Raw genomic sequence first — 15,951 nt, 5'->3', positions numbered from 1 at the left:
CCTCTCTAACAATGACGACAACAATAATAACTACAACAACAATAAAAAACAAGGGCAACAAAAGGGAAAATAAATAAATATAAATAATTTAAAAAATCAATAAAATATTTTTCTTATAAAAGAAAGAAGGCTGGAGAGACAGCATAATGGTTATTTAAAAGACTTTCACCCCTGAGGCTCTAAGGTCCCAAATTCAATCTCCAGCTCCACCCTAAACCAGAGCTGAGCCGTATTCTGGTATCTCAGTCTCTCTCTCCCCTCCCCCATTTCTCCATTAAAAACCAATCAATAGGGGGCGGGGCGGTGAAGCGCTTGGTTAAGCACACATGACGTAAGGGATTCCAGTTTAAGCCCCCAGCTCCCCACCTGTATGGGGGTCACTTCACAGGTGGTGAAGTAGGTCTGTAAATGCCTAGCTTTCTCTCCCCCTTTCTGTCTTCCCTCCTCTCTACTTCTCTCTGCCATATCAAACAGCAATGGCAACAATAACAGCAACAAGGGCAACAACAAAACGGGAAAATGGCCTCCAGGAGCAGTGGATTTGTAGTGCAGGCACTGAGCTCCAGCATAACCCTGGAGGCAAAAAAAAAATCAATAAAATATTTAGAAGAAGGTTGGGGAGACAGCATAAAGGTTATACAACAGACTTTCACCCCTGAGGCTCTGAGATCCCAGGTTCATCTCCCAGCACCACCACAATCAGCAAGGCTTAGCTCTGGTCTTTCTCTTTCTCTCCAAATCTCTTATTAAAATAAAACAAATTAAAAAAAAAAAAGAAGCCGAGAAAACCTCCAAAGTACTGTTTCATACTACTCCCCTCATCCTCACACACAAATTTGCAATCAAGCAATCCCCACCTATAACTAAATTAGCAAGGTCTGTGTTGCCCATGTCTGGGCTGACCCCAAGCCAAAGTTCCTCTCTGCACTGAGCAGCAGCCCGGGGACATGGAGAGAAAGTGGCATCTTCCTGTGAGGTGAGGCCTTACGTGGCCTTGTGAGGCCAGTTATAGTCTGTGAACTAGTCTGTGAACTGGTAGCAGAGGGACAGCAGTGTGTGTTTGGGGGGAGAGGGGGTAAGGCTGTGTAGAAGAAGCAAGGAGATGTGAGAATGACATTCACGGCTACTCGCTTCCTCCTGGTTATCACAGGGAGAAGTGAGCTGACCTTTTATTAAGCTTTCAATGAGCAGGACTCAAGTGAGAAAGGCAAGTTGATCATCATTTAATATACATTTGGCAGATGCATACTCCTTCAAAGGGCCTGGGGGAGGGGATGCCTAGGACCTTGTAGCCTCAGGGATCCATCTTCTGCGTCTGCCATTCTGTTTTCCCAACCCCAGGAAAGTCTTGGAGGGCTGGGCAGGATGTCCCTGAAGAGAGGCTGCTCCAGCAGGAAGACAGTACCTAGTGGGGATGTTCTTAGCCTGCTCCCTGGGGACAGAGTCCTGGGCAATCTCTGCCTTAGGAAGGAAGATAAGGATGAGTGAACCGGCCTTTCTGTTCTCCCCCACAGCACTGATTGGGTCGTTACTTCCTCTCTGTTATCCCTCAGCTTTGGTGAACCAAGATGGGAGGCCTGCTTCTCAGCAGAGGGGCTGGGATTAAAGACCTAAACTAATCCTCTCTGAGCCTGCATGTCCTGGAGGAGTCTAGGGCACTGAGGTCAGTGGAGGTCTGACCAATTGTCCAGGATATTTCAGTGAGAATGTCTCAGGGGAGGTGACTCACCGCATGCCCTCCTCCCTTCTCTCTGCCTCCAGGGTTATCCTTGGGGCTAGGTGCCCGCACTGTGAATCCACTGCTCCTGGAGGCCATTTATTCCCCCATTTTGTTGTTGTTGGATAGGACAGAGAAATCGAGAGAGGAGGGGAAGACAGAGGGGGGGAGAAGGACACTTGCAGACCTGCTTCACTGCTTGTGAAGTGACCCCCCACAGGGGGCCGAGTGGTAGCGCAGTGGGTTATGCACATGGTGCAAAGCATAAGGACCTGGGCTAGAATCCTAGTTTGAGCTCGCTGGTGCTCTCTCTCTCTCCCGCTCTCCCTCCCTCCTTGGTTGACCTGCAGAATTTGGTATCAACTCCAGCAGGAAAAACATTGGATCTCCTGCCATGTTGATCTGCCTGCCTCAGCTGTTTGTTTGAAGTGGACAAAGATAGGTAGCTGCGAATGGTGCTTCTGAACACTTTTGGTTTGTCATGTAGAATCTTCTGGAAGGGTCCCAGGTCTCAGCAGGTGTCACTGGGAGCACAGGTTACTTAGTGAAGATATTCCTGGTCTTTCTCTCCAAATCTTTTATTAAAATAAAACAAATTCAAAAAAAAATTAGAAGCAAAGAAAACCTCCAAAGTACTATTTCATACCATTCCCCTCATCCTCACACACAAATCTGCAAAAAAGCAATCCCCACCTATAACTAAATTAGCAAGGTCTGTGTTGCCCATGTCTGGGCTGACCCCAAGCCAAAGTTCCTCTGGTCCTGTGCCCCAAGCCTGGCCTGGGGAGCTGCATCTTTGGGCAGCTTCAAGCAGACTGCAGGGGCTGCCTGCCTCCTTGCTGTCTGCTGTCAGCCTGCATTGGGGCTGGGTGATCTTCCTGATTTTCCTGCCCACCTTGCTGGGAAGCTCAGAGACACAGACACCAAAGGCAGCTAGCAAGAGAGGAAGGACTTCACCACCAGCCCTTGCTCCCCTGGGGCTCCCTCTGGCCTCACTCACCCATCCACGGTGGCATCTGGCGAACGGGAGATGGGGCAATGGAAGGAGAAGGGATGGGTTTCACTGGGCAGTGACTGTGGTGATTTTTAATATCTTCACATACTGTGAAAGGGCTTTTCTTTCTTTTTAAGTTGTCGCCAGGGCTATCACTGGGGCTCGGTGCCGTCACTAATAATCCACTGCTACTGGTGGCCATTTTTTCCTTCTTTTCATATAGATATTATTTTTAGTAGCTAGGACAGAGAAAAACTGAGAGAGGACAGGGAGATAGAAAGAGGGAGAGAAAGACAGATAACTGCTGACCTGCTTCACAACTTGTGAAGTAGACCCCCTGCAGGAGGGGAGTGGGGACTTGAACCCTGGTCTTTGCTCTTGGTAATATGTACACTTAACTGGGTGCGCCACCCTGAAAGGGCTTTCACATCTTCATTTGACCCACAGAGCCTCAGGGAAAGTTCCTCCTTAAAACAGAAGGAAAACTTAGGCTCAGGGAGAGGAAGAGGCAAGCCCATTACTTAGAGTAAGAGGCTGAGCCAGGGAGTCGGGCGGTGGCGCAGTGGGTTAAGCGCAAGTGGCGCAAAGCGCAGGGACCGGCATAAGGATCCCGGTTCAAGCCCCCGGCTCCCCACCTGTAGGGGAGTCGCTTCACGGGCGGTGAAGCAGGTCTGCAGGTGTCTATCTTTCTCTCCCCCTCTCTGTCTTCCCCTCCTCTCTCCATTTCTCTCTGTCCTATCCAACAACAAAGCAACGTCAACAATGGCAATAATAACCGCAACGAGGCTGCAACAACTAGGGCAACAAAAAGGGGGAAAAATGGCCTCCAGGAGCGGTGGATTCATGGTGCAGGAGCCCAGCAATAACCCTGGAGGAAAAAAAAAAAAAGAGGCTGAGCCAAAGCCCAGTGCAGGAGCTGACTCTAGATTTAGTGCTCTCCTCAGCGTAACAGATTGTTCAGAAGTATTTAAGAAAAGAACCCAAAATCAGAAAACAGATTCTCTAACACTTCCCTCCCCACAGTGATAGATACTCCACAAATGTTAGGTGCTAGCTGCCTGTACACATGCTGTTCCCTCAGCACCTTTTTTTTTTAAAGATCTTATTATTTATTTATTCATGAGAAATGATAGGAGAGAGAGAAAGAACCAGACATCACTCTGGTACATGTGCTGCCGGGGATTGAACTCAGAACCTCATGCTTCAGAGTCCAAAGCCTTATCCACTGCACCACCTCCCACACCTCACAACCCTTTCTTCTCCCACCTGTCAGCTCTCTCCTTCAAGCTTGTCCAGGCTGAATGTGAATCTTAGCAAGCATGTTCCCTGGGCCCTGGACCCAGCATGACAGAGATGAATTTTCTTGTTCGTATCTCTGGATCCAAACCATGACCTGGCACAGGGTAAGTGCTCAGTGAACAATTGAACGGGCCTGTCCAGTGTGAACTTTTGGGCTGCATTAAGTGGCCGTGACTCATCTCTTCTGTATCTGTCTCCCAACGTGTAGGGTAAGACTGAACTATACCAGCGTCCAGGGCAAAGAGAGGGGTGGGGGGTGAGACTGAGGGCGAGCTGCTGGACACAGCAGATGTGCAGTGCCAATGCCTCCTGAAAGAAGACCACGACCACCGGGTGGTGGTGCACCTGGTTGAGTGCAGATGTGCAAGGACCCGGGTTCAAACCCCCAGGCTCCCACCTACAGGGGGAGCTTTTCAAGTGGTGAAGCAGGGCTGCAGGTGTCTGTCTCTCTCTTTCCCTCTCTATCTCCCCCTTCCCTCTCAATTTCTGGCTGTCTCTATTCAATAAATAAAAGATTAAGAGAGAGAGAGAGAGAGAGGGAGAGACTATGACAGACAGGATGTTTATAGAGGCAGTTGCCAGTGGTGAGTGATATGAAATCACTCCACACATGTAGAGTCAGCTTTTGCAGGGGGGGGGAGGATGAGAGGATGAAGGAGTCTGTCCTCTGGATGGCCAGGGGCAGGGGGACACAGCTGGACAGGGCTCTGGGTAGTGCAGGAAGGACACCTGGAGGGTGTGGAAGGGGAAATGAGCATTCACACCCACGGCGAGGTGGATCACAGACATCCCACAAAGCAACCGTGAAGAAGATGAGAATTCTGTGAAGGTTGATGTCCATTATTGGGTGTGTATCCCCCAAGGCCCAGGACTTTATGTGCACTAAGCGCAAATCAACAGGCTACGTCTGGGCCAGAGAGATAGCTCAGCAGGAAGGATTCCTGCACTGCAACGCATGGGCTGAGTTTCCAGCACCATGGGGCGGGGGGCAGTGCTGTGGTGTTGCCCTCTTGTTCTTTCTATTTAAAGTACAAAAGGTAGCCCAGAGTGGTGAAACTGTATGTGCTGAAGAAACCATAGGAAGTGAGATAAGTCAGAAACAGAAGGATGAATATGGGGATGATCTCACTTACAGGCAGAAGTTGAAAGACAAGATCAGAAGAGAAAAAACACAGCAGAAATTGGACTGGCGCTGGCGTCTGGCACCAAAGTAAAAGACTCTGGGGTGGAGGGGAAGGTTCAGGTCCTGGAACATGAGGACAGAGGAGGACCCGGTGGGGGTCGTATCGTTATGCGGAAAACCGGGAAATGGTATGCATATACAGACTTCTGTATTTACTGTGGACTGGAAAACATTAATCCTCTGATAAAGAAACAAAGACCTGCACGTGCACTGGACCCAATTTCCACGCACACGCACAGAAAGGCGAAGTGCCCCACCCATGGCCACACAGTGGTCAGATCTGCACTCCAAGCCTGAATTAATTCAGAGCACAGAGCTTTCTGCCCCATCCTGCTGCTATCAAGGCCAAGTCCATATATACATATCTTGCCATCAGGCTTAATGCGGGGCTAGAAGCCACTGCTATGAATCTACTGCTCCTAGTGGCCAGTTTTCCAGTTGTTGTTTTTTTTTTTTCTGATTTTCTTTTTTTTATTAGATAGGACAGAGAGAAATTGAGAGAGGATGGACAGATAAAGAGAGGGAGAGAACAACAGATACCTGCAGAACTGCTTCACCACTTGTGAGGCAAACCCCCTACTGGTGGGGAGTGGGGGCTCAAACCTGGGTCCTTGTGCTTGGTGATATGTGTGTGTAACTGGGTGTGCCATTGCCCGGCCCCCTCAAGGCAGAACCCTTTATTCCCACGTATTTTTTTTAAAAAGATTTTTATTTATTTATTAATAAGAAAGATAGGAGAGAAAGAGCCAGACACCACTGTGCTGCCGGGGACTGATCTCAGGACCTCATGCTTGAGAGTCCAGTGCTTTATACACTGCGCCACCTCCCAGACCACTCATTCCTACTTCTCTTGCCCATCAAAAGCCTCACAGGGGTTCCTGGTATTGGCCTGACTTATTCCTGCAATCCATATCCTCAGCACCGAACAGAAATACAGCCTTAGAGCTGATTGAATGACATACTCATTTGAATGTACTTCAGAAGGCTGGTGGACGTTTTAAAAAGTCAGAGCCCCTCTACCATAATAAGACGTGGTGAAGACCATCTAGGCTGACTCCCTTCTGAAGAACACAACAATGTCAGGCTCTAGAGGAAATTCCAAATCCTCTGCTTCTTTGATTAGAAAAGTAGATGAGCAAAGTCTTTCCACAGTGGAATGATTTCTTTTGCTCCCACTCCAAGTACAGAATCCCACTGTGGCTTGCTGCATGGGGATACTGAGACGGGATTTGCTTGACCTCCAACCTCACAGATGAGAAAACTGAAGGTAACAGAGGGAGAGATTCCCAAGGTCACACAGTGGGCTTCCTCTCTTTTCCTATCTAAAAGACTCCCTTTGCAATAAATACAAATATATTCAGCATACACAACCTGACCAGCTGTGTGTGCAGTAGTCAGGATGAGGTGCTCAAACAGGCAGGCACCCCAGTGGCTGGAGTCAAGACAAGCTTCACTGGTGGGTGACTTGGACTGTGATAAGTCAGAAATCCGAGGAGCAGACCAGGCATGGAAGGCCAGCCTTCCACTGAAACAGGTGCCACCCCTATCTGAATTTTGAGTCATGGCTGGTTGGGAAGTCACTACTTTAAAAAAAGGACTACATTTCCCAGCCTCTTTGCATCTAGGTGGGACCAGGTGATTACCAATGGCCAATAGAAGATGAGCAGTTAAGAGTAAGGCAGTTAAGATGTGGCTATTAACTTTTGCACAGAGTTTGCTTTGTTCTGCCAGCCAGAAGCCAAGACTCAGAGGCTTCCAGGAATGGCAGCACTGCAAGATCAAAGGAGCTGGGTCCCTAAATAAGTATTGAAACCAACCACTGAGCGGCCATAGTGAAGCCTATGTGGGAGGAAGTATCCCTTGTGCTAGAGTCTGTTATAAACACCACCAGCTATTGTTGCTGGGTGTGGGAGATGAGTCTCCCAGACAGAGGCTGTGAGACTGAAGCACAGTGCTGTGACAAAGCACGCATGTTCCCGGCACTGAGGACAGACAGACTGATAGGGCTTGGAGCACTGTTGTGTGAAGGTGGTTCCGGAAAGCCATAAGGATCCTAAGGGTGACCACAGGAAGGACAGTCAAGTACAGGGATTGTTTCCAGGGGCCCTGGTGTTGCTGGCGCTGCTCTCGAAGGAAGAGTGGAAGTTGTGAATGGTTTCCTGTAAAATTTGTCTCTCACGTCCCTGTGAAAGATATTGAAAACAGACACAGACAGTCTTGTTAAATCTTTTAGCCAGCTAAGATAGTTAACAATACAGCGTTGTTGTAGTCATATGTGAAAACCCATGGGCATCTTGGGGGAAAAAAATTCCCTGATCCAGGGAAAAAGGCTTTCTGGCCCTTTTTCCAGCCATGACATCATCTCCCCAGACAATAACTTGGATCCACCTGCATATCAGATGTCAGGCTCAGGCAAATCTAGTATAGTCATGGGCCCTTTGGAATAAGCCTAAAATAGACCTATTAGCTACTTCTAAAACGGAGACCCCAAATCTTCATCTGCAATATTCCAGCCTTTAGGTTCAGGATTAGTCAACAATTTGTTCAGCTTTATATCTTAACTCTTTTTCAGCCACCAGATTCCAGATGCTATCATGATGTCAACTGGACTTCCCTAGGCAGATGACCCCACCAATGTGTCCTGGAGCTCTGTTTCCCCAGAGCCCTGCCCCACTAGGGAAAGAGAGAGATAGGCTGGGAGTGTGGATCAACCTGCCAACACCCATGTTCAGTGAAGAAGCAATACCAGAAGCCAGACCTTCCACCTTCTGCACCGCATAATGGCCCTGGATCCATACTCCCAGAGGGATAAAGAATAGGAAATTGGGGAGTCGGGCAGTAGCGCAGCAGGTTAAGTGCATGTGGCACAAAGTGCAAGGACCAGCTGAAGGATCCTGGTTTGAGCCCTCTGCAGGGGAGTCACTTCACAAGAGGTGAAGCAGGTCTGCAGGTGTCTATCTTTCTCTCCCCCTCTGTCTTCCCCCCCTCTCCATTTCTCTCTGTCCTAACAATGACATCAATAACAACAATAATAACTACAACAACAATAAAAAACAACAAGAGCAACAAAAGGGAAAATAAATAATAATAATAATAATAATAATAATAATAATAATAATAATAATAATAATAGGAAAGCTATCAGGGGAGGGAATGGGATACAGAGTTCTGGTGGTGGGAACTGTACCCCTCTTACCCTATGGTCTTGTCAGTGTTTCCATTTTATCAATTAATTATAATTTAAAGAATTCCTTAACTGAAAGAATATCCAGTTTAACAAACACATACTGAGTCAGGATTTCCCTGAGTACCACAGCCACAGCACAGCAGACCCTTGTATCTGCAAGGGTCCCGTCTCTGAGTGAAGATGGGGACAGAATCCGGGGAGCATGACTGACGTGCTCTAAGTCACACAGTCTGGAAGGGCTGTCTCTTCCTCCTCTGTCTTGTTCCATAACTTTCCTAGAATAGCCCTGAAATTTCCAGGGAATTGAGTGGAAGCTGAGCTGCTTTCTACTGCAGAGTGCAGTACTTAAGCTGCCTTTATGTTCCTTTATAAAAAGATGTCAGTCTCCCTCTCCCTCTCCCTCTCTCTCTCTCTCTCTCTCCCCCTTTCCCTCCTTTCCTTCCTTCTTGCTACCAGGGCTATCACTGGGGATTGGTGCCTGTACTATGAATCCAACACTCCCAGTGCTTATTTTATTATTTTTTTTCTTTCTGTTTTTATTTGACAGGACAGAGAGAAATGGAGAGGGGAGAGGAGATGGAGAGGGGCAGAGAAAGAGACACCTGCAGACCTGCTTCACCCCTTATGAAGCATTCCTCCTGCAGGTGGGGAGTGGGGTCTTGAACCCGGGGTCCTTGTGCATGATGATATGTGTGCTTAACTGAGTGCACCACTGCCTGCCCCCCTTTTATTTCTTTAGACAGAGTGGCAGAAGAGGAGAAGAAGGGGAGAGGAGGCGGGGGAGAAGGAGACAGAGAGAAGGAGGGAAAGGTAAAAAGAGGAGGAGGGGGAGGAAGAGGGAGGCAGGCTATAGCACTGAAGCCTCCTCAAATATAGTGGCGGGGCCAGGATCAAACCTGGGCCACACACATGGCCAATTCCTTTCTTTTTATTTATGTTTAATCTTTATTTATTCCTTGGATACACACAGTCCAAAATTGAAAGGGAAGGTGGAGAGAGAGAGAGAGAGAGAGAGAGAGACCTGCTGCTCTGCTTCACCACTCACAAAGCTTCTCCCCCCCCCCCCACACACACTGTCCTCCAAGAACCATCTTAGCTCTCCTGATGCCTTATGGACAGTCTGTAGTTTGACCACCTGTTGCTTTTTTATTTTTTGTCTATGCTTCAGTTCCCTATACTCCACATATGAGCAAAACCGTCCTGGAGCTGGCTAGGCATGTATCTTTTATGCCAACCAATACAGCTGGTCAAAAGGTAGAGTGAACAGAAAATATCTGTTGGACTATTCTTAGCCAAGAGTGGGGAAAAAAAGAAAAAGAATGAATCCCTACGAGGCTAGAGTCTTGCCCGGGCATGGCGTTGCCCTGGCGTGCTGGAGGCCTCGGAGAGCAGCCACTGGCCTTATTCGCTGGCTGTGGCCCCGTGGCCTGGCTGGTCACCAGGCCAGGAACAGGTGGGCAGGAAAAAAAAAAAAGAATGAATCCAGTTCTCAAACTTTTTTTTTCTTCAGCATTTCATGGACTCCCAAGGGGTCCCTCTCCTAGCAGAGCCCTCTAGTGATGATGAGGTCTCCTAGATGCCAGAATGATAGGTTCTCCCTCAACTGCAAAGTGCAAACAGGACTTCTCTCTCTCCCTCTCCCTCTCCCTCTCCCTCTCCCTTTCTCTGTCTCACCACATAGTGAGGGAGGGGGAAGGACAGAGCACTGGATGTGGGGCCAGTGGACCCTGAGTCTCATCTCTATCACTCACTTGTGAAGAAGCTGGGGCATGACCCCAACATGCCAGCAGTAACATGGGGTAACACCACCACATGGCAGGGGGCTCCCATGAGGTCCAACTTGAGATAATGAGTGGCCAGACCTGGGAACTGCAGAAGGCTAAAGCACAGATAATGGGGGGGGGGGGCACGGCACAGGGATGTCTAAACACCACCTTAGCTTTGACTGCCTGAGAAATGAGGTCAGGGAGAGCCAGGGTTCCCGCCCTCTCTACCTCCCTCCCTCATCATGGGAGGGAGCTGCAAATGAAAACACAATCATCCCTGTATCCACAACGATGGAAGATGGTACTGCTAATCGCGATTACAAGCCCTTGATCATTCTTAAAAGGTAAAAAAAAATGACTAAACGTGAGGGTGGGGGGCGGGAGGAGGGCCATCTGGGAGACATCTCCGCAATACAGCACTGGGCTGGGAAGGCCGAAGACCCTAAAGGCCCCAGGTTCAAGTCTTGAACCCATGGGGTTCAATGCCAAGCTGAACAGTTCAAACATCTGCCTTGGTCCAGTTTCCTCATAAAAATGAACCTTTTAAAAAACTGAATAAATACAGGAAAATGTGTTCAGTCTGTCTAGGGGCTGAAGAAGTGGGAATTAAGATTTGCTTATCGGATTAAGAAAATTGAAAAACCCAAGTGACAATACTCAATGCTGGTCAGGATGCAGGGACCCTGGAACTCACCCGCCCCCCCACACACACACAGCTGGTGGGATGTCACTGGCTCTTTCTTGAAGAGTCATTCAGGACAATGTAACGTATACATTGATTCAGACTCTTGTGACTGTAATTCCACTTTTAGACACCTATTTGGAGAAGATAATTAGAAGCCTTATACACAAAGTTGCCCACTGCAGCCACTATTTATAGAAAGTTTAAATATCTACGTTTCCAACAAGTAGGGATTAAGTAAATGATTTTAGTACATTCATGCAAATTTATTATATTAAAAGGAGTTCTTAATGATACGGGTAGCAGCATATATTTAATGCTCAGCGAAGAAAGTAGGATGTAAAATTACAGATCCAAATTTATCTCAGTCCCATAAAGAAAAACATTTGGCACAGAACGTGGTGGATTGATCATCCCAAATGCAAATGGAACAACATCGGCCTCTAAGGGGTTGGGCTGTGATTCCTCAAAAAAAAAAAAACCTTTTTACCTTTTTAGTACGGTTCAAATTTAGTAAAATGATATGCACTACTTTGATAATTCTACACACACACACAGAGAGAGAGAGGGAGAGGGAGAGGGAGAAGGAGAGGAAAGAAGTAATGGCTAGGGCTGGCAAAATAGCTCACTTGGATAGTGCAGGAGTGATGCTCTTGTTATCTCTTTCTCTCAATGATTAATTAATGAATAAATATTTTAAACAATAAAATTAAGGGGCCAGGTAACCATACCAGGTTAAGCGCGTATGTTACCATGTTCAAGGACCTGGGCTTGAGCCTTACTCCCCATCTGTAGGGAAGAAGTTTCATAAGTTGTGAAGCAGGTCTGCAGGTGTCTCTCCATATCTCTCTCTCTCTCTCTCTCTCTCTCTCTCTCTCTCACCCCTCTCAATTTCTCTATGTCCTATTGAATAAAGAAAGAGAGAAAGAGAAAGAAAGAGAAATGGCCATTGGAAATAGTGGACTTATAGTGGAGGCACTGAGCTCCAGCAATAAACCTGGTGGCAAAATAAAATAAAATAAAATAAAAATTAGGTTAATGGCTAAATAAATAAAATGAGGGGGCAGGTGGTGATAAACCTGGTTAAGCACACACAGGACAGTGCACAAAGACCCAGGTTCAAGTCCCCGGTCCCCACCTGCAGGGGGAAAGCTTCACAAGTGGTGAAGCAGGGCTGCAGGTGTCTCTCTGTCTCTCTCCCTCTCTATCTCCCACTCCCCTCTCAATTTCTCTCAGTCTCTATGCGATAAAAATAAAATAAATATAAATATTTAAAAAAATAAATAAAATGAAAATAGCTTTCACCTTTTTTATTAGTATGGTATATTAGAAAGAACTTAGGGCTTCAAGTATCTGTGACAGCACTGAGTGGCCTCTCCAAACCAATTTTCTTCCCGTTTCCCATTCCGAGTGAGGAGAGAGTCAGAGAAGAAGGAAAGACACCACAGCACCACGCCTACCATCCACGGAGCTGCCCTGCGTGCTTCTCATAGGGCCCTCAAATCATGGGGAGGGTCAAACCCAGACCTCCTGAATGGTAAGGTGTCTGCTCTTCTGGGTAAGCCTTCTCCTCATCTTGTATTTTTCTCCTTAAAAAATACTCAGCCTTGCTCAACAATTTGTTTGGCTTTGTATGTTAACTCTCTTTTCAGCCACCAGGTTCCAGATGCCATCAGGATGCCGACCAGGCTTCCCTGGACTGCAGACCCCACCAATGTGTCCTGGAGCTCCGCTTCCCCAGAGACCCACCCTACTAGGGAAAGAGAGAGACAGGCTGGGAGTATGGACCGACCAGTCAACGCCCATGTTCAGCGGGGAAGCAATTACAGAAGCCAGACCTTCCACCTTCTGCAACCCTCAATGACCCTGGGTCCATGCTCCCAGAGGGCTAGAGAATGGGAAAGCTATCAGGAGAGGGGGTGGGATATGGAGATGGCGTGGTGGGAACTGTGTGGAGTTGTACCCCTCCTACCCTATGATTTTGTTGATTTATCCTTTCTTAAATAAAAAATAAATTAAAGAAAAATACTCAGCTGGAGGGTCAAGCAGTGGTGTACCAGGTTAAGCACACAAACTGTAAAGCGCCTGGACTGGTGCAAGGATCGTGGTTCAAGCCCCCGGCTCCCCACCTGCAGGGGGGTCACTTCACAAGTAGTGAAGCAGGTCTGCAGGTGTCTGTCTTTCTCTCTCCCCCTCCTATTTTCCCTCCCTTCTCAATTTCTCTCTCTCCTATCCAATAAAAAAGGGGGGAATAACCAGCAAGAGCAGTGAATTCATAGTGCCAACACTGAGCCCCAGTGAAAACCCTGGAGGCCAAAAAAAAAAAAAAAAAAAATATATATATATATATATATATATATATATATATATATATATGTATATATTCAGCTTGTGGCCGGGAGATGGCACAGTGGATAAAGGCTTGGGCTCTGAAGCATCATCTCTCACGTTCCACCGTTGGCATTGCATGTGCCAGGGATGCTTTGATTCTGTTTCTCTCTCATAAATAAGTAGATGAATAAATAAACAAATATGCAGCCTTACAAATACCTGTAGCAGAGCTAATCCAGTCATTTTGAAAGGTGCAGCCTACAGACAGGTGAAATAAGAGCAATCAATTAGGCAACACCGTGGACCAGGAGGCAGCTCAGTGGTAAAGTGTGAGCGTTGGATGTATGAGGCCCCAGGTTCGGGCTCCCTCACAGCAAATAAACTAGTAACGAAAGAGCTAACCAACACCAGATCTGGGAGGAGCTGCCATCACACATCTTGACACCTCAGGGCCACATGAAGAAGGCTTTCAGGCAGGGGTCTCCTCTACCCACCCACCTACCCCACTACCTGAAGGCACCCTCCCTCCCTGAGACCCTGAGACATTGCCCCCTTACAATGGAACCAGCAAGGTAGGTGGGATGATGGCCTCCCTGGATTAAATGAGAAATGTATGCACAACAGCTTATGAAAGACACACTGACAGAGGCCGGGTGGTGGCACACCCAGTTAAGCGCACACAGTACAAAGAACAAGGACCTGCACAGGGATCCAGGTTCGAGCCCCCGGCTACCCACTTGCAGAGGGCATGCTTCACAACCGGTGAAGCAGGTCTGCAGATGCCTAGCTTTCTCTCTCCCTTTCTATCTCCCTCTCCTCTCTCAATTTATCTCTGTCCTGTCCCATAAAAAAAGGAAAAAAATAGCCACCACAAGCAGTGGGTTCATAATGCCAGCACCGAGCCCCAGCGATAACCCTGGAGGCAAAAAAAAAACAAAAAAAACCCAAAACACAATGACACATGAATATTTATTTGCCATTAGAGTTCTAAGTCTTTTCATGTTTCTCTGCATAATCCAGAAACACAGAAAGAACTGCAAAGCCAGTCGCCCTCTGATACCACTTGCTACTGCAGAACACAGCTCAGGAAATAAAATAACATAAGAGAAAGGAGCAAGGTAAGGGGTGCCCGTTACAGGACAAAGGCAAAACCTCATACCTAGCGCCACTGTTCAACAAGAGTAGAATGTAACAGGTAAACAAGCATCACTATTATGTCTGGGGAGAGACAGGAAAATCCATATGCTACCTTAGGGAAAGGGACAGGAGACAGGGAGAGAAGCCCAAAAGCAACGGTGTCACTTATGTCTGCAGAGTAGGAGGTGACATGCTTCTCCTGCCTTTGGTTTGCATGTTTGCTTTTTTTTTTTTTTTTTTTTTGCATATGTACACCTTGGAGTGGGAGGCATCACCAATCTTTATCTTTCAAGTTGATGAAACAGAAATTTAACATTAGAGAAAAATTCAGGATGCCAAGAAGGGGGACTGATGGCTCTGTGTCCAGGTACTCTGCTAAGTTTTAATTTTTTTATTTTATTCTTTGCCTGGTGCCTGCACAAAGTCTCCACCATTCCTGATGGCTAGTTCCACATCTCCCCTTTTTTTTTTTTTGCCTCCAGGGTTATTGCTGGGGCTCGGTGCCTGCACCATGAATCCACTGCTCCTGGAGGCCATTTTCCCCCCTTTTGTTGCCCTTGTTGTGGTTATTATTGTTGTTGATGATGTCGTTCATTGTTGGATAGGACAGAGACAAATGGAGAGAGGAGGGGAAGACAGAGAAGGGGAGAGAAAGACAGACACCTGCAGACCTGCTTCACCACCTGTGAAGCGACTCCTCCGCAGGTGGGGAGCCGGGGGCTTGAACCGGGATCCTTACGCCGGTCCTTACGCTTTGCACCATGTGCATTAAACCCACTGTGCTACCACCTGACCCCACCCCCCCTTTTTTTTTCAACTTGACAGGAGAGAGAGAAATTGAGAGGGGAGCGGGAGACAGAAAGGGAAAGAGAAAGACACCTACAGCTCTGCTTCACCACTTGTGAAACTTCCCCTGCTGGTAGGGAAGGGAGACCCAAACCCCGGTCCTTGTGTACCCTAATATGTGCCACGGCCTGGAGCTCTGCTGCTAAGTTGTTGTTGTTGTTGTTTTCCCTGGTTACCACTCCATTACTCTGCTTATAAACAGGAAAGCAAGGCTCAGAGAGTGGCACTGCGACTCAAATGTGAAACTGTGCTCAGTGTAACTCCAGGGCTCACCTTCTCCAAGGGATCCGCTTTTGTCATGCATGGTAAATATGCCAGAGGATTGAAATTAGAGCAGCAGGGCCCTGGGAATACCTGGCAGCCTAGTGACATCATCATCAACTGTCTGGAATAGAAAAGAAGAGAGAGGAGGAGGAGGAGACTGAGAACGATACCTTGCCTGCATTCAGTTCCGAAATGGCTGCCAGAATTTGCTGCCTGGATCCATCTGTCTTGATACCCAGCTCCTTCAGGTCACCGTCGGTAAGAGTGAGGAAGGCTTCCATATCCACCTGGAGAGGGAGGAGGGCGCTCAGTACCAGCTGCTTGATGCTGCACCCTCCTTCCCAACCAAAACAGGAATATCGTGATTCCGAGCCATTAGCGCTTATCAGCAGTGAACTGATGGTGACTTCCTACTTCCAATTCCTGATTTTAGACGGAACCGTTTTGTTACTGACAATGTCATTAAGGGCTGACTTTCCTCAGCTCTCACGCTGGGGTTTCCAGGGCGGGTGCATTTTGCAAACAGTCTGAAAATGAAAACGGTC

General features: G+C 47.6%; 1 protein-coding gene and 1 non-coding gene across 3 annotated transcripts in view; one reads left to right on the top strand and one right to left on the bottom strand.

Moving 5' to 3' along the window:
- Positions 1-5,883: 5,883 nt before the first annotated feature.
- The window catches only part of LOC103115742 (ankyrin repeat and SAM domain-containing protein 6), a 53,764-nt gene continuing 43,696 nt past the window's right edge, over positions 5,884-15,951 (bottom strand). For both annotated transcript variants that reach the window (XM_060184204.1, XM_060184205.1), the window contains exons 8-9: positions 15,577-15,693; positions 5,884-7,376 (exon numbers count right to left, since the gene is read on the bottom strand). In XM_060184204.1, the coding sequence (XP_060040187.1) occupies positions 7,272-7,376; positions 15,577-15,693 (222 nt within the window). In that variant the 3' untranslated portion in view covers positions 5,884-7,271. The remainder of the gene's footprint in view (positions 7,377-15,576; positions 15,694-15,951) is intronic.
- On the top strand, positions 9,709-9,835 carry LOC132536403 (small nucleolar RNA SNORA3/SNORA45 family). Its single transcript, XR_009547994.1, has one exon. It is a non-coding gene; the product is annotated as a small nucleolar RNA SNORA3/SNORA45 family (small nucleolar RNA).

This window comes from Erinaceus europaeus, unplaced genomic scaffold, assembly GCF_950295315.1.
Source record: "Erinaceus europaeus unplaced genomic scaffold, mEriEur2.1 scaffold_655, whole genome shotgun sequence".
Lineage (NCBI taxonomy): Eukaryota > Metazoa > Chordata > Mammalia > Eulipotyphla > Erinaceidae > Erinaceus > Erinaceus europaeus.
This window is presented reverse-complemented; position numbering and strand designations above follow the sequence as displayed.